Source organism: Erythrolamprus reginae, chromosome 4, assembly GCF_031021105.1.
Source record: "Erythrolamprus reginae isolate rEryReg1 chromosome 4, rEryReg1.hap1, whole genome shotgun sequence".
Lineage (NCBI taxonomy): Eukaryota > Metazoa > Chordata > Lepidosauria > Squamata > Dipsadidae > Erythrolamprus > Erythrolamprus reginae.
The window spans coordinates 70,616,688-70,635,712 of NC_091953.1; the positions used below are offsets into that span (position 1 = coordinate 70,616,688).

The following is a 19,025-nucleotide window of genomic DNA, read 5'->3' on the forward strand; positions in this document are numbered from 1 at the left end:
ATCTACAATGAAGCCCTCACCCAAGATAAACTACCTAAATCTTGGTCCAAAGCCTACATAACACTCATTCTGAAAGAAAACAAGGACAAAAAACACCTTGAAAATTACAGACCCATCTCACTATTAAACACCGATTATAAAATACTTTCTACAATAATAGCAGAACGCCTTAAAAAGATTTTAAATAATATTATTCATTCAGATCAAAATGGATTTTTATCGGCAAGAAATATAAGCTCTAACACAAGGACCATACTTAATACCCCTTGAATATTATGATAAAAAATCTGATAAACCAATGGCTCTTATATTCATAGACTTAAGAAAGGCTTTTGATTCCTTATATTGGCAATATTTCATAACCCAAACAGAACACATGAAATTCGGAGATAATTTTGTCAACTTAATCAAATCAATCTACTCACACCAGACTGCTAAAATACTTTTCATTAACCACAGCACAGAAAAAATAGCAATAACGAGAGGTGTCCGCCAGGGTTGCCCACTAGCACCTTTAATTTTCATAATCACAATAGAAACTCTATTAAAGAATATAAGAAATAACCCACAAATACAAGGAATTAAAATAAAAAGGGAACATTTTAAATTACAAGCATTGCAGATGACATCGTATTTATAATCCAAGATCCACTAGAATCAGCTCACATTTTGTTAGAGGAACTTCACAAATTTGGAGATATAACCGGTCTTAAAATTAACCTAGACAAAACTAAAATTATAACTAAAAACATGACAAAAGAACAAAATACCCTATTACAACAAACCCCTACCCTAAAAATAGTAAAAAAAAATTAAATATTGAGATATTTGGATTTCTTCAAATTGTAGTAGCCTAAAAAAAGACAATTTTGATAAACTAACACAAGATGTACAAAAAGACTTAACAAGATGGACAAAGCTAAAACTATCTTTGATGGGAAAGATTGCCACAATTAAATCGAACGTTTTCCCTAGATATCTATACTTATTTCAAGTAGCCCCTATTAAATTAAATAAATCCTTTTTTGAACACTTGCATAAGATAATTTGAAAATTCATTTGGTCAAAAAAAAGGCAAGAATAAAATTTAAAAATTTGCAGGACCATCGATCCAGATGAGGCTTTGGCCTCCCCAATTTCTACCTGTAATACCAAGCTACCATCTTAGTAAAGATCAAAGACTGAATAACCCTTCAAAACACATGATTACTGACTCTAGAGGGCTTTGACTTGCAGTCTGGGTGACACTCATTCTTAACGATGGATTTAAGTAAAATTCCAATCTACTTTAAGCACCATTATATAAGAAACGTGTTAATATCTACATGGTACCAGATTTTTAAAAATCACTATCTTGCAATCCCAAAATGGACATCTCCTAACAAATCACTTACCTATCCAACTGTCTTTTCCTCCTCTAAAATTTTAACCTACTCAAAACTATTTGACCATGACGACATTATGTTTTCAAAACAACAACTAGATGAAAATGGAATAATCCTAGACTGGTTTACAGTGTTCCCTCGATTTTCGCGGGGGATGCGTTCCGAGACCACCCGCGAAAGTCGAATTTCCGCGAAGTAGAGATGCGGAAGTAAATACACCATTTTTGGCTATGGACAGTATCACAAGCCTTCCCTTAACACTTTAAACCCCTAAATTACCATTTCCCATTCCCTTAACAACCATTTACTCACCATTATTACTGGTATTCACCATTGAATAAGACACTTAGTGATCCTGATATTTATAAACATGATTATTTACTAACAATAATTTTTTTTTGTTATTTTTTTGCAAAAATTCTTAGTTTGGTGATGACATATGACATCATTGGGTGGGAAAAACCGTGGTATAGGGGGAAAAAACACAAAGTATTTTTTAATTAATATTTTTTGAAAAACCGTGGTATAGGCTATTCGCGAAGTTCGAACCCGCGAAAATCGAGGGAACACTGTACCTATATACAGATAAATTCTAAATACAAGCAACATAAGAACACCCTTGGCTTTTGAAACACAAACCCCCTTGATTTAATCTTATTTGGTCCTACCTTAAAAATGATCTCTAAAATATATAGCTACTTGCTAAGACAAGATACCATTGAGGAACAAGCTAAGGGCTGTATGATCGCATGGGTTCAAAACTTTGGGTACACAATAAATCTCTCAGAATGGGAATTTTTTTTTACAGTTAATTATAAAATGACACTTGCGACATCGTATAAAGAAAACTTATTTAAAATGATTTGCAGGTGGCACCTTCTACTGGATAGACTCTCAAAAATGTACCCTAGTATACTCCCTACTTGCTGGAAATGCCAAAAAGTAGAAGGAACCTACTATCATCTATGGTGGACCTGTATATACGCTAAAAAATTCTGGTCAGAGGTTAAAAAAATCATAGACCAAGCCATATAGATAACAATTTTACCTAAACCAGAACTATTCTTGCATTTTCAGGCAAAAAGCCACAAAAGAAGATAGATACCTTATTATTCAAATTTTAACAGCTGCTAGAATTACCTATACCCAACATTGGAAACAGGAAAATATGCCCATTACCATAAATATTATCACAAAAATTATGCACTGTGCTGAATTGTCTAAAATGACGAAGGAACTACAAAATAAAAACAATTCAGAGTTCTACATTTACAAATTTACTCTTTCTTCTTCATCATATACACCTACCATACGACACAACTCAAAAGTCGTTAACCTAAAACTGCCTGCTACCTCGCATGCTTTTCCCTCTCCCCCCTCCCCTATTCAAATCTTACCTTCCTATACATCTCTCAGCACTTTCTTCACACCTTACCACATTAACCCAAACCATTTTTGAATTCGTATATATATCTGATTTGAAGTTATGTTATTATATTTGTATAAGCTCAACTTTGAATAGAAATGCTATTTCATTCCTACCGTCCTATCAGCTTGGCAAAACAAGATTATAAAATATTTATGAAGATGTTGGCAAATAGACTAGAAAATATTTTACCAAAAATAATTGAAGAGGATCAATATGGATTTGTGAAGGGAAGGAAAATAAGCGAACCAATTAGAAATGTAATAAATGTGATGCAACATGCTACCGTTACTAAAAGGAAATTGGGAATTTTGAAATTAGATGTTTATAAAGCTTTTGATAAAGTTAACCATAGCTATTTATACAAGCTATGTAACAAATTAAATATGGGGGATTTATAAAGGGAATGAAGCATATATAGTAATACTTCGTCTTACGAACTTAATTGGTTCTGGGAGGAGGTTTGTAAGGTGAAAAGTTCGTAAGATGAAACAATGTTTCCCATAGGAATCAATGGAAAAGCCAATAATGCATGCAAGCCCATTAGGAAAATCCAAAACATTAAGGCTTTAAAAAAAAAAAGCTGCGAGCAGACGAAGCTGAGGCGAACAGAGTGGGGGGAGGGACAGGGAGAGATGGCAAGAGGTGGCAGTCCCAACGAAGCAAGGCGAAAAGAGCCTCTCTTGAGCTCCATAGGTCTTTCCCTCCTGTTTTTGCCCACCCCATCTCCTCATTTTCCCCACACCTTTCTCCTCTTGAGCTCCATGAGTCCCTCCCATTTTTACCCACCCTGTCCTGCTCATTTTCCCCACACCTTTCTCCTCTTGAGCTCCATGAGTCCCTCCCATTTTTACCCACCCTGTCCTGCTCATTTTCCCCACACCTTTCTCCTCTTGAGCTCTATGGGTCCCTCCCGTTTTTACCCACCCCGTTCTGCTCATTTTCCCCACACCTTTCTCCTCTTGAGCTCCATGAGTCCCTCCCATTTTTACCTACCATGTCCTGCTCATTTTCCCCACACCTTTCTCCTCTTGAGCTTCATGAGTCCCTCCCATTTTTGCCCACCCTGTCCTGCTAATTTCCCCACCTTTCTCCTCTCTTGAGCTCCATGAGTCTTTTCTTCCCATTTTTTCCCACCCCACTCTCCTAATCTCCCCCACACCTTTCCCCTCCCTTGAGCTCCATGAGTCTTTTCTTCCTGTTTTTGTCCCCCCAACTCTGCCCGTTTTTGCGATCCTGGGATTCCCCTCCTGAGATTTCCCTACAGCATTGTGTTTTTGTGGAAGTCAGGAGGTGGGGTTTCCCATGGAGGGGAGCCCTGGGGGATCCCAGGATCGCAAAAACTTGAAACGAAAGTCTGGAGGCGGGCATCCCAGCGGCTATGGCAGGTTCGTAAGGTGAAAAAAGTTCGTAAGAAGAGGCAAAAAAATTCCAAACCCTGGGTTCGTATCTCGAAAAGTTCGTATGATGAGGGGTTCGTATCACGAGGTACCACTGTATAAGGGTGAATGGACAAAGAATGCAGAGAATTAAAATACTAAATGGCACCAAGCACAGATGTCCTTTATCTCCAATGTTATTTGTAATAGCAATAGAGACATTAGCTAATAAGACAAGATAGCACTTGGGCAGGATATAAAATAGGGGAATTAGAAATGAAACTAAACCTATTTGCAGATGATGCAATTATATTAACCCACACCCCAATGGAAAATGATCAAAGGTATAAGAAATATTTTACAAGAGTTTAAACAGGAATCAGGATTGTCGGTCAATATGGAAAAATCAGAGATTATGTGTTTAAACACAGGTCCGAGAGAGCAGATATAAATTAGGAAAGAATCAGGGTTGAAGTTAGGATTAAAGAAAATTAAATATCTGGGAATTTGGTTATTAAGAAACCCAGCGAAAATTGAGGAGGTGAATTATAGATTAATATGGAGGAAAATGCTGAAACAGATGAGGAGCTGGAAAGAGAAAAAGCTAAGGAGAATCTCTAAAATAAGAGCCTTGAAAATGACGATAGTTCCCAAAATGATGTACCTGTTTCAGGTACTGTAAGGGGGGCTATCAGCATCCAGGTTTAGAGAGTGGGATAAAAAACTTAATTATTGGGTTGAAGAAGATAAGAGACCAAGAATAAGGAAAAAGTGGTTAATAGTGAATGAAAAAGAGGGTGGGTGAGGAATTTCTTGTTTGGAGTTGTATAGGGAGGCATTTCAAATTGAAAGATTAATGGAGCTGCAATTATTTGAAAATAAATGGTTGAAACTGGAAAAACAGATCAATGGGATGAAGAATAGAGAATTAATTTTTATAAAGTGGAATGGGAGCAACTTAGATAAATTAATAGGTCCCATGACCTATTATTTAAAGACAAGTAAAGCAATGGGTCCAGATGCCATCCACCCCAGAGTTCTTAAAGAATTCAGATTTGTCATTGCTACCCCCCTGACTGATTTGTTTAACCAATCCCTGTTAACAGGAGATATTCCTGAGGATTGGAGAATGGCCAGTGTTGTGCCAATCCACAAGAAGGGCAGTAGAGAGGAAGCTGGTAATTACAGGCCAGTTAGTTTGACATCAGTTGTAGTTAAAATAATGGAAACTCTACTCAAAAAGAGGATAAATCAGCACCTAAAAAATAATATCTTATTGGACCCAAATCAGCATGGTTTTACTGAAGGCAAATCATGTCAGACTAATCTCATTGATTTCAGGTTACAAGCGGTGTGCCACAAGGGTCTGTTCTGGGTCCTATTCTTTTGAATATGTTTATGAGTGACATAGGGGAAAGTTTGGTAGGGAAGATTTGCCTATTTACCGATGACTCGAAAGTGTGCAATAGGTTTGATATTCCTGGAGGCATTTGTAATATAGTAAATGATTTAGCTTTACTAGATAAATGGTCAAAGCAATGGAAACTGCAGTTTAATGTTTCCAAATGTAAAATAATGCACTTGGGGAAAAGGAATCCTCAATCTGAGTATTGTATTGGCAGTTCGGTGTTAGCAAAAACTTCAGAAGAGAAGGATTTAGGGGTAGTGATATCTGACAGTCTCAAAATGGGTGAGCAGTGTGGTCAGGCAAGGAAAAGCAAGTAGGATCTTGGCTGCATAGCTAGAGGTATAACAAGCAGGAAGAGGGAGATTGTGATCCCGCTATATAGAGCGCTGGTGAGACCAAATTTGGAATACTGTGTTCAGTTCTGGAGACCTCACCTACAAAAAGATATTGACAAAATTGAACGGGTCCAAAGACAGGCTACAAGAATGGTGAAAGAATGGTAAAATGTATCAGGAAAGACTTAATGAACTCAATCTGTATAGTCTGGAGGACAGAAGGAAAAGGGGGGACATGATCGAAACATTTAAATATGTTAAAGGGTTAAATAAGGTTCAGGAAGGAAGTGTTTTTAATAGGAAAGTGAACATAAGAACAAGGGGACACAATCTGAAGTTGTTTGTTTGTTTGTATTGATTTGATTTGATTTGATTTGATTTGATTTGATTTGATTTGATTTGATTTGATTTGATTTGATTTGATTTGATTTGATTTGATTTGATTTGATTTGATTTGATTTGATTTGATTTGATTTGATTTGATTTGATTTGATTTGATTTGATTTGATTTGATTTGATTTGATTTGATTTGATTTGATTTGATTTGTATGCCGCCTCTCTCCGGAGACTCGGGGCGGCTAACAGCAATAATAAAACAGCATATAATAATAATCCAATACTAAAAACAATTAAAAACCCATTATTATAAAAAAACCAAACATACATACAGACATACCATGCATAAAATTGTAAAGGCCTAGGGGGAAAGGGGGAAAGAGTATCTCAATTCCCCCATGCCTGGTGGCAGAGGTGGGTTTTAAGTAGCTTACGAAAGGCAAGGATGGTGGGAGCAATTCTAATCTCTGGGGGGAGTTGGTTCCAGAGGGCCGGGGCCGCCACAGAGAAGGCTCTTCCCCTGGGTCCTGCCAAGCGACATTGTTTAGTTTACGGGACCCGGAGAAGACCCACTCTGTGGGACCTAACTAGTCGCTGGGATTCGTGCAGCAGATGGCGGTCCCAGAGATAATCTGGTCCGGTGCCATGAAGGGCTTTATAGGTCATAACCAACACTTTGAATTGTGACCGGAAAATGATTGGCAACCAATGCAGACTGCGGAGCGTTGGTGTAACATAGGCATATTTGGGAAAGCCCATGATTGCTCTCGCAGCTGCATTCTGCACAATCTGAAGTTTCCGAACACTTTTCAAAGGTAGCCCCATGTAGAGAGCGTTACAGTAGTCGAGCCTCGAGGTGATGAGGGCATGAGTGACTGTGAGCAGTGACTCCCGGTCCAAATAGGGTCGCAACTGGTGCACCAGGCGAACCTGGGCGAACGCCCCCCTCACCACAGCTGAAAGATGTTTCTCTAATGTGAGCTGTGGATCGAGGAGGACGCCCAAGTTGCGAACCCTCTCTGAGGGGGTCAATGATTCTCCCCCCATGGTAATGGACGGACAGATGGAATTGTCCTTGGGAGTTGGGGGAAAGATCAAAAGCAACATGAGAAAATATTATTTTACTGAAAGAGTGATCGATCCTTGGAACAAACTTCCAGCAGACGTGGCTGGTAATTCCACAGTAACTGAATTTAAACATGCCTGGGATAAACATATATCCAGCCTAAGATAAAAATACAGGAAATAGTATAAGGGCAGACTAGATGGACCATGAGGTCTTTTTCTGCTGTCAGTCCTCTATGTTTCTATGAAAGGGACTATGGAAATTTGGAAAAAATGGCAGGGGAAAATGGGATTATATAAATTAAAGCTGTCATCGCTTTATGTAATAAATAGAGATAACGAAACAAATTTAAATAGGGTTATAGGAGAGTTGAAGGGAAGAGTGATAATTAAGATAGAACAGTTATATGAGAAGGGTGGGAGGTCAAGTAGAAATCATATAGAATGGTGGTTGGGTAAGGGAAGATGGCTACAAACAAATGCAATATGTAAATATCTGAATGAAAGGGAGAATAAAGAAGCACTATTTAGGGAGGAGATAGAGTTTGAGAAAATAATAAGAGAAAAAACTGAGGGTACAAAGACGCAAGCAAGCAATATATATAAGACATTAGTGCAGTCAGATGGGGATGTGATCCAAGGATTGACTAAATGGTGGCAGAGTGAATTTCAAGTAGATATGCAAGAGATGAAAAATATAGTGGAGAATATAAGGAAAACTAAGAATACAAGAGTTAGGGAAATGAGAAGGAAAATATTAAATGAGTGGTATTATACACCCGTTCAACTTGCACACTTTCAGCAAAATGTTAAAGGCATTTGTTGACATGGATGCCAAGATAAAGGAGTGTTTATGCATATGCTTTGGGAATGCCCAATAGTGTAGAATTTTTGGCAAAAAGTGCAAGAGGATATTAATAGGATATTAAATATAAGATGGATAATTACTAAGGGAATGGCAGTATTCGTTAAAAGTAATGAGATGGGAGAATTCAGAAAAATAAAACAAGCAGCGATAGAAAGCGCTCAGGTGGTAATAGTCTTTTTTTGGAAGGATGTGACAAAATGGATAATGCAAAATTGGTACAGGTACATGGTGGACCACATTCAATTTGAGATTATGGACAAAAGGATGAATTTGACTAATGAAACTGATTTGCGACAACTGATGGAGCGATGGGACAAGGTAAGACGATACATGGTGAGTAGGATCCGAGACCAAGCTATAAGAAACAAGTTGTAAGTAAATATTTCGCTCTTGGGTTAAAGTGATTTATAGAAGAAACACCCCTGATTGGTGGGGGGGTACGGATGTTTGTCTGGTGGTGAGCACAATCACTGAGCACTTGTTATATGTTGTGTGTGTGTTTTTATATTATAAAATCAATAAAAATATTTTTTTTAAAAAGAGATGCTATTTCTTTATGTATAGTTTATTATTCTACCTTATTATGTATAGTTTCTTATGTTATCCCGTTATGTGTTTTATGCTTTTTTTTCTGTATATTTTCGGCTTTCCCCTCTTTTTCCTCCCCCTCTTTTCCCTCCTTTTTAAAAAAATGCAATAAACTTTTTTCTAAAAAAAATTTTAAGGCATTTATTTAACAAATAAGTGTTCAACAATAAGAGAGAACGATCATAAAAATGATAGAACAAATAGATTTAGATCTTTAAAAATTGAGAAGTTTACAGTTATCTCTGCTAGGTCAGATAGCTATAATTAAGATGAACATTCTCCCTAAATTATTAAATTTATTTCAAGTGATCCCACTTAAATTAAATATTTTTTTTGTAAATTTAGATAAAATGACAAAAAAAATATTTGGCAAATAAACACCCCTGAGAATTAAAAAAATGATTTGCAGGATGATAAAAGTAGGGCAGATTTCTGTCTTTCAGATTGGAAGCTATATCAAACTGCTGCAATACTAGCTTGGGTCAGAGAATGGGTGAATTTGGATAACAATAGAATACTGGCATTAGAAACAGGTTAGTATTCCTTTCTATGGAGTAAGGAGAAAATCCCAATGTACAGTGGTATCTCTACCTAAGAATGCCTCTACTTAAGAACATTTCTAGATAAGAACCAGGTGTTCAAGATTTTTCTGCCTCTTCTTAAGAATCATTTTCTACTTAAGAACCCGAGGCCAGAAAAATTTCCCAGGAATCTGGGAAACCGGGACAAGTGCCATGGCCTCGGTGAAGGTTTGGAGACCCCTGGGGTAGGAGTGCAAGGGTCTTCAAACCTGGCGTGTTTAAGACTTGTGACTGAAGGAGGAATTCTGGGAGTTGAAGTCCACAAGTCTTGAAGCTGTCAAGTTTGAAGACCCCTGGGTTAGGGGTGCAAGAGTTTTCAAACCTGGCATTTCTGTGCTAGCATAACTGAAGGAGGAATCCTGGCAGTTGAAGTCTACAAGTCTTGAAGCTGTCAAGTTTGAACTTTGTAAAAAGTGTACATGTTTTTTTAAAAGTGTACATGTTTTTTTTTAAAGTATTCTGTTACACTAGTATTTTATTAAACAATATAATACTACACCATTTGGTTTAGAATACTTTTTTCCTTGTTTTCCTCCTCTAAAATCTAGTTGCGTCTTATACATCAGTGCATTTTATACACCGAAAATACGGTATATTTTATATATACAGACTATATACTACAGACCATATTGGTGTGAGAGAGGCTTAAAATTCTTGATTCTTTTAAAAATCTTAATATCCTGAATTACACAGATTATAATTTTGTATTTTAATATTTTGCATTGTGAGTTAAAGTCCCAGGGTTCCTTAGCCAGTCATGCTATTTCATGAAGTATGGTCATGGCTGATGCCATTCAGGACTATATTGCATACAAGAAATGATGATAGCTAAAAGTTAAATCGTATTTTCTCTTTATGCATTCCATTGCCAGAGAGACTTGAAGCTGTCACCACTAATAACGACCTTTAGTTCAAATAAAAGATTTATTGACACACCATATAAAGCTGATTTTTAACGATTATTTAAAGACTAGACTCTTTATTTACTGCAGTAGCAGAATTGCACTGGATCCCGCTAGCACTCAGAGCCACAGGGCGAGCACACGTCACCGCTCCATCTTAGCAGTCCACCTCTATCCACATCCCTATAGCAATGGATTCATCCCGAGTCATACAGCCACCCACCCACCCCAACCTGTTGTATCCTTCTGTGCGTAACGGCTTATTGTCAGGGTTGCTGCCATTCGGAAACAATCTTGCAGAACCCTCCGGAGAAGAGCCCAGCTTTGGGCTCCGAGGAGACACCGTCCCACCCACCTGACAATGGGTCCCAGTTGCAGAATGTGAAGCAGTAATACCAGCGGCCTGTCCCGACTGAGGTCGCGGTGGATGAATACGAGGCTGAGCTGGACCAGGATGCAAGGCAAGAGAGCGAAGAGGAGGGTTAGCGACTGCCAAATGCGGTCTCCCGCCGAGCTGTAGGTGCTACTCAGGTACAAGGCGATAGCCGTCTCGGCTACAAATAAGAATAGCGAAACGAGGACGGAGCCGGGGAATTTCATCGTTCCTTTTTCGCTCCTTTTTCGTGGCCTTCTCGGCAGGCCAACCGGCGGCTCAGGAGGCTGCAAGGGAAGGCGGATGCCGCGGCTGGGAGACCCACAGCGGAGGCCTCCTGACGCCCATCTCCGTCTTCTGTGGCGCTTCAGTTTCTTGGGCCAAGAGAGGCGACGGGCGCCTGCAATGCATGGCCGCTAGGTGTCAGGAATGAGCGGGCTGCATACACACCAAGAGCTGGACGTCTTGGTCCGGTTTCCTCGGCTCAGGGATGAACAGAGGAGCCCCTCTGATTGCAGCTCGACTTGTCTCTTAACTCCCGGAATTGGGAAATCTTGGAATCTCTACACTGGATACAAAGATGCAGGTATCCCATATATGGTGAAGTTTGGCCCTACCTCAAATCAAGCACAGATATACTGTACCCGATGTTAGTTTGTACGGGCAAAGGAATGGGTGGCTTGAATGTTAAAGCCTTTTGATTTTACTCTGAATGTTACTCTCGTCAAACAGCAGTCACTAATAAAGCCTTGTCCAGCCAAATACATCACAAATGTCTAAGCACCTATTACGAATTAGACTATCCATTCTATTCTATTCAACCTCAAACTGTCTACTGTGGACCTCACCCCATTCTTAGAGGTCGGTAAAGATGGCTTGCATGAGCATGCCTGCCGTCCCTGTCTTATTGTCTTCATTTAATGATTGTTTTTATGTATATTAATTGGATTGATCTTATTACTGTTTTTTTGTATAAGTTGTGAGGCGCCCCGAGTCCTCGGAGAGGGGCGGCATACAAATCCAATTAAATAATAAATATATTTATCTGTACGTATTTACTTTGTTTATGTTTATATCTATACCTGCTATCTTGTTCATGTTTGATTAATTAATTAACTAATTAATTAATAGGGGAGAATGTTTTTAGAAAGGTTGTGGTGTAGATGCTCAATGACAAAATTGAACCAGTGATAATTGCCCCCCATTTCATGGTGGTAAAAGTCTAACAACTATGTACTGAGATTGGGTTGGCCACTCAGCATTCATCTAAATTGTGTTAAGAAAAGGTGGTTGTAGGTTATTGTCAATTATTGCCAATGATATGGAAAACCTATCTTGTCAATAAAGCATCTCATTCTTCTGTCCTGTTTAAGTCTAAAGGTTACCTGCTCTACTCTCTGTATATCTAGGGCTTAATGTTAAATTAAAAAAATATTGCCAGTATAGTAGTTTCAACACTTTATTTCAAAATGTATTACTTTTGCATTATAAATTAGAGAAACATATTAGAGAATATGATGCTTTTTTAGATTTTTAAAATGGTAATCAAATAGTGGTTTAAAATAACACATTCCCTCCACCAATTGATGTTATTCATATTTCTTGACCCTAGTTTTATAATAATTTCTCTTTAACAAGAAAAAGAAGAAAAAAAGGGAACAAATTACGTATCTTCCAATATTCCCATTCATATTAACTACATCTTAAATTTTATATAAGCATGACATTAGTATTACAGGGGTCAAAATTATATCAATTCAAAGGGGGAAATCCAAATCATTTTTCTCATACTAGTTAAAATATAATGTTCATATCTCAATTAACCTAATTAATAATTCCTTTTAAAAGCTAAAATAAAGGGAAAAAAGAGAGAAGAGAAGAAAAGATTTTCTTTCTTTCTCTTTCCTTCCATATCTCTTGTAAAACTGATATAATCATCATACCCTACTCCATATATACACACATATTTACAATAGCATAGTAATAAAATTTATACATAAATATATATTATATTCATATAGTAAGAGTACTATTGGTTATCTAAATAGATAGCATATTACAGCTTTTTTTGAGAGATTTATACATATATATATATATATATATATATATATATATATATTTGTTTTCGTAAATTTTCACGGGTATATGTATGTAGATTGTTCTGAGTTCGGGTTTTGCCCTGTGTAATGTTTTGCATGTCTATGCGACGTTTCGGTGAAATCACATTCACCATCATCAGGCTGGAGTTCCAATCATCAGGCTGGAGTTTCCAATCTTTGATTGGAACTCCAGCCTGATGATGGTGAATGTGATTTCACCGAAACGTCGCATAGACATGCAAAACATTACACAGGGCAAAACCCGAACTCAGAACAATCTACATATATATATATATATATATATATATATATACAGTGAACCCTCGATCATCGCGAGGGTTCCGTTCCAGGACCCCACGCGATGATCGATTTTTAGCGAAGTAGCGGTGCGGAAGTAAAAACACCATCTGCGCGTGCGCAGATGGTGTTTTTGCTTCCACTGCCGCCCGCCCTTCGCCCGCCCACCCCGTTGCTCGCGCCCGCCCACCCCGTTGCTCACGCTGTTGCTGGGGCCGCTTCCCAGCTGGGGAGCCGAGCTAGGGAGTCCCCACCGCGCGCGCGTTGCTGGGGAAAGCGCGCGCGCTTGGGGACATCGCAGCTCCGCTCCCCAGCTGGGAAGCGGAGCTAGGGATTCCCCAAGCGCGCGCGCTTTCCCCAGCAACGCGCGCGCGGTGGGGACTCCCTAGCTCGGCTCCCCAGCTGGGGAGCGGAGCTGCGATGTCCCCAAGCGTGCGGGCACCGCCCGCCCGCCCACGCTGTTGCTGGAGCCGCTTCCCAGCTGGGGAGCCGAGCTAGGGAGTCCCCACCGCGTGCGCGTTGCTGGGGAAAGCGCGCGCGCTTGGGGACATCGCAGCTCCGCTCCCCAGCTGGGAAGCGGAGCTAGGGATTCCCCAAGCGCGTGCGCTTTCCCCAGCAACGCGCGCGCGGTGGGGACTCCCTAGCTCGGCTACCCAGCTGGGGAGCGGAGCTGCGATGTCCCCAAGCGCGCGCGCTTTCCCCAGCAACGCGCGCGCGGTGGGGACTCCCTAGCTCGGCTCCCCAGCTGGGGAGCGGAGCTGCGATGTCCCCAAGCGCCCGCGCTTTCCCCAGCAACGCGCGCGCGGTGGGGACTCCCTAGCTCGGCTCCCCAGCTGGGGAGCAGAGCTGCGATGTCCCCAAGCGCGCGGGCACCGCCCGCCCGCCCACGCTGTTGCTGGGGCCGCTTCCCAGCTGGGGAGCCGAGCTGGGGTGTCCCCGCGCGTGCCGCCCGCCCGCCCACGCCGTTGCTCGCGCCGCCGCTGGGGTCTTACGGGGGCAAGAGGGGGAAGACCCAGGGAAGCCTCTGCCCGGCGGGGAAACTCCACCATCTACGCATGCGTGGAAGGGCATGCATGCGCAGATGGTGGAGTTTACTTCCGGGTTGAAAACTCGCGAAATAGCCCTTTCGCGATCCTTGAGGACGCGAAACTCGAGGGTTCACTGTATATACAGTATATATATATACAGTATATATATATACAGTATATATATATACAGTATATATATATACAGTGTATATATATATATATATATATATATATATATATATATGTCACATGTTTAAGCTGAATTTGAAAATTAAGGGATATATATATATATATTCAATAACAATAGTATTTACTTGTACAAGCCTAGAAACTGATTAAGTATAACTGATAATTAAATATAGTAAGTTACTTAAGAATACATTAGTTTTCTGTTTAAATTGCTTTATTTATGCTTTATTTATGCTTTATCTTATGATGAATTTTGAAAAATGATTACTTGAATGATTACTTAGAAAAATTAATTAATAGTCTATCTGCTACGTATTCTATCTACCTACCTATTTACTTACCTCTTTACCTCTTTACCTTCACTTACTTTAAAATAAGAATCCTACTCTAACCGCTTAAAGGATTTTTAAAGGACTTTTGATATATTCCTCTTAATGAACTACTGATTTTTTCTTTATTAAAAAAAACAACTATATATATCTATATGCTAAATTCTTACTTAGCTATCATTGGCTAGTTTTGAAGTACCTATTTCTTTTCCTTCCTTTTTTGATTTACTTTACCCGTCTTAAGTTTGTTTGAATCAATTTTCTGAACTCTTGCGTTAATGATTAGATTGCTATAGAATTAAATTGATACGTTTGTTATAATATAACTTAAAGGACCTGTTAATTTCTTCGATTGTAATAATTGGAAAGTTTGAATATAACAAATTTCTCTTCCTAATTTTCTATCTCCTCTTCCTCCTACTTTTTATTCTTATTTCTATCTTTAAGAAGCATGTTAGAACCTGCACTATAAATAACAATATTAGAAAAATAAGAATATCTATACTATCAATTCCCTATTATAGTTATACTATCCTTAGAACAAGATCTAGACTATCCTTATATTTCAAATTGTGGAAGGGATGGCAAAAGATTTATCTAAGTGGGATAGGTGGTGGAATTAAATCAGAATGACAAGCCTGTCTAACCTATCTAGGCTTGGATCGGGAAGGAGAGCGATAAACCAATCCACTTCCGCTATCCCTAGCCCCTCCACACAGAGATCCTTAGAGGATGTGTTGCCCAGGGAAAGATCCAATTCTTTTAAAGATCTACAACAAATGTTGTTACAAATGCAAGATATGATGACTAAAAATCATGACGATATTAAAAAAGAAATTGGAGAAGTAAGGAATGACATGACTGAATTAAAAGAGAGACTGCAAAACATGGATAACAAGCACGAAGTGTTTCAACAACAAATCCTTAAACACAAACAGAAAATTCAGGAATTAGAAGACAGACTAAAACAAGATCATGGAAGAAATAAACAATAAACTAGTCCAGACAAACAGGGACCTAGAAAATATGACAATTCAGCTCGAAATGGAGAAAGCAAACCACTATCTCCGATTTCAAAATTTAAAGGAGGAAAAGAGTGAGGACCTTCCAGTTATAATGGCGGACATCCTATCTAAAGCCCTGGGAACCAAGAAAGAAGAAATGCTCAATGAGCTAGATGAAATATACAGAATAAATACTAGCTACGCCAGGTGCCATAATCTCCCAAAAGAAGTGCATATTAAATTAATTAAAAAATCAGTCAGAGACAAAATTCTCCACAGGGCCCAAGAAGACCCTATAGAATACAAGAGGAGACATTTGCTTATTTATTTATTTATTTATTTATTCATTCATTCATTTATTTATTTATTTATTTGATTTGTATGCCGCCCCCCTCCGTAGACCCGGGGCGGCTCACAACAGCAATAAAACAATTCATGACAAATCTAATAATTTAAAAACATTTTTAAAAACCCGTTATTAAGCAGACATACACACAAACATACCATACATAAATTGTATACCTGGTGGCAAAGGTGGGTTTTAAGGAGTTTACGAAAGGCAAGGAGGGTGGGGTCAGTTATAATCTCTGGGGGAAACTGGTTCCAGAGAGTCAGGGCCGCCACAGAGAAGGGTCTTCCCCTGGGACCCGGAGAAGGCCAACTCTGTGGGACCTAAATCAGTTGCTGGGATTCGTGCAGCAGAAGGTGGTCCCGGAGATATTCTGGTCTGATGCCATGAAGGGCTTTATAGGTCATTACCAACACTTTGAATTGTGACCGGAAATTGATCGGCAACCAATGCAGACTGCGGAGTGTTGGTGTAACATGGGCATACCTGGGGAAGCCCATGATTGCTCTCGCAGCTGCATTCTGCACGATCTGACATTTCCGAACACTTTTCAAAGGTAGCCCCATGTAGAGAGCATTACAGTAGTCGAATCGTGAGGTGATGAGGGCATGAGTGACTGTGAGTAGTGAGTCCCAGTCCAGATAGGGCTGCAACTGGTGCACCAGGCCAACCTGGGCAAACATTCCCTTCGCCACAGCTGAAAGATGGTTCTCTAATGTCAGCTGTGAATCGAGGAGGATGCCCAAGTTGCTGACCCTCTCTGAGGGGGTCAATAATTCCTCCCCCAGGGTTATGGATGGACAGATGGAATTGTCCTCAAGAGGCAGAACCCACAGCCACTCCGTCTTACCTGGGTTGAGTTTGAGTCTGTTGACACCCATCCAGACCCCAACAGCCTCCAGGCACCGGCACATCACTTCCACTGCTTCGTTGACTGGACATGGGGTGGAGATGTATAACTGATTATCATCTGCATACTGATGATACCTCACCCCATGCCTCTGGATGATCTCACCCAGCAGTTTCATGTAGATATTAAATAGCAGGGGGGAGAGGACCGACCCCTGAGGCACCCCACAAGGGAGTAACCTTGAGGTCGACCTCTGACTCCCCACTAACACTGACTAAAACCGACCGGAGAGGTAGGAGGAGAACCACTGAAGAACAGTGCCTCCCACCAGTGTTCCCTCTAATTTTTTTGGGGGGGGGCGAAAAGTATAGTGTCTGGGCGGCAGTCCCTTTGGGACTGGGCGGCACAGAAATAATAAACAAACAAACAAACAAACAAACAAATAAAAAACCCACCCTGTTTTGCCTCAGAGAATTTCAAAATAAAATACTGTACTGTGTGTCTATAACAGTGAGCTCATAATAGGGCAACTCTATCAATATCAAAATGCCACTTAAATAGTTGAGCTAGTTTCAAACTAGATTTTGATTTTCTTTCTCTCTTCCTTACTCCCATTCTTTTTCTTTCTCTTTTCCTTCCTCTCTTTTTTCTATCTGTTTCTCTCTCTTCCTCTCTTCCTCTCTTCCTCTCTCTCTCCTTCCCTCTCACTCTTTCCCTCTCGGCTTCTGGGCAGGTTTGAAAAACTCTGAGTTGATGATGATTTTTAAGTGAGCGATTGCTCACTGCTCAGCTTAGAGGGAACTATGCCTCCCACTCCCAACCCCTCCAGCCGACGCAGAAGGATAGCATGGTTGATTAGTGATCTTGAAGCAAGTCCCAAAACGCGTTAGAGATCTACGCAAACCATATGCCTTTCTGTCTGCCAAACTAACCAGACACAATATTTAATTTTAGGTGGCTAGTCCCAGAAGGAATTCTGGTGACATGGCAAGACAAGAAAATAAAAATTGACTCTTTAATATTTTTTTCAGTCTTTCTGCTATAATTGACATGTATAATTTGTAGTCTACATTCAGCAAAGATATTGGTCTGTAATTTTTAATGTGATCTGCATCTGTTCCTTCTTTGTGTATCAATGTTATAGTGGCTTCTTGCCATGATGGAGGGCATGTAGCATTTTTTAGCATATTATTGTAAATTTCTAATAATAGTTCTCCTGTTATATGTAGTGTTGCTTTGTAGAATTCAATTGGCAGACCATCTGGTCCAGGGGTTTTGTTATTGTTCTGTTCCATGATTGCCTTTTCTAACTCTTCTTTGGTTATCTCTTTATTTAGCATTTCTTTATCTTCTTTGATTATAGGTTTGATTTTGAATCAAATTAGAGCGAATCCACAAATACAAGGCACCAAGATTAAACAACAAATTTACAAAATGCAGGCATTCACAGATGACTTAGTTTTTTTTCTAGAAGAGCCAAACAATTCAATGTTACACCTATTAAAAGAATTGGAAACATACGGTAATGTGGCTGGTCTTAAAATAAATAGGAATAAAACCAAAATACTAACTAAAAACTGTAAACAAGATTAAACTATGATATTAATAGAAAAAAATGGATTTCAAATAGAAAAAAATATTAAGTACTTAGGAATCTGGTTCACATCGAGATATTCATCTTTAAAAGAATTAAATTACATGAAACTATTAAATAAAACTAAAGAAGAGTTAGAAAAATGGTCCAAATTGAATTATCTTTAATGGGAAGGATCAACACCATAAAATCCAATATACTTCCAAGATGGCTTTATCTTTTTCAAACAGCACCAATACAATTAGATAATTTTTTTTTTCAAATATAAACAGAATAATTTCAAATTTTATTTGGCATAACAAAAAACCAAGGACAAACTTTAAAACATTGCAGGACTTAACAGTGAGAGGAGGTTTTGGCCTCCAGAACTTAGAATTATACTATCAGGCAGTCAAATTATTATGGATCAAAGAATGGATCAATTTAGAAAATACTAGAATTCTAACAATGGAAGGTTACAATATCAATGAAGGTTGGCATGCGCATTTGTGAGAAAGGGAACACATAAAACATTCACATTTCAGACAGCACCAGATTCAGAACACCTTACTGGAACACTGGTGGAAAATAAGGAAAAAACATTATAGAGAAGTGCCTAGATGGCTATCTATACTGGAAGCCCAACAAATAACCCAAAATC

General features: G+C 39.2%; 1 protein-coding gene across 1 annotated transcript in view; it reads right to left on the reverse strand.

The window, feature by feature from the left end:
- The window catches only part of XK (X-linked Kx blood group antigen, Kell and VPS13A binding protein), a 57,380-nt gene extending 46,507 nt beyond the window's left edge, over window positions 1-10,873 (reverse strand). The window contains exon 1 of the mRNA XM_070751798.1: window positions 10,629-10,873. Within this exon, the coding sequence (XP_070607899.1) occupies window positions 10,629-10,873 (245 nt within the window). The remainder of the gene's footprint in view (window positions 1-10,628) is intronic.
- Between the last annotated feature and the right edge of the window lie 8,152 nt (window positions 10,874-19,025).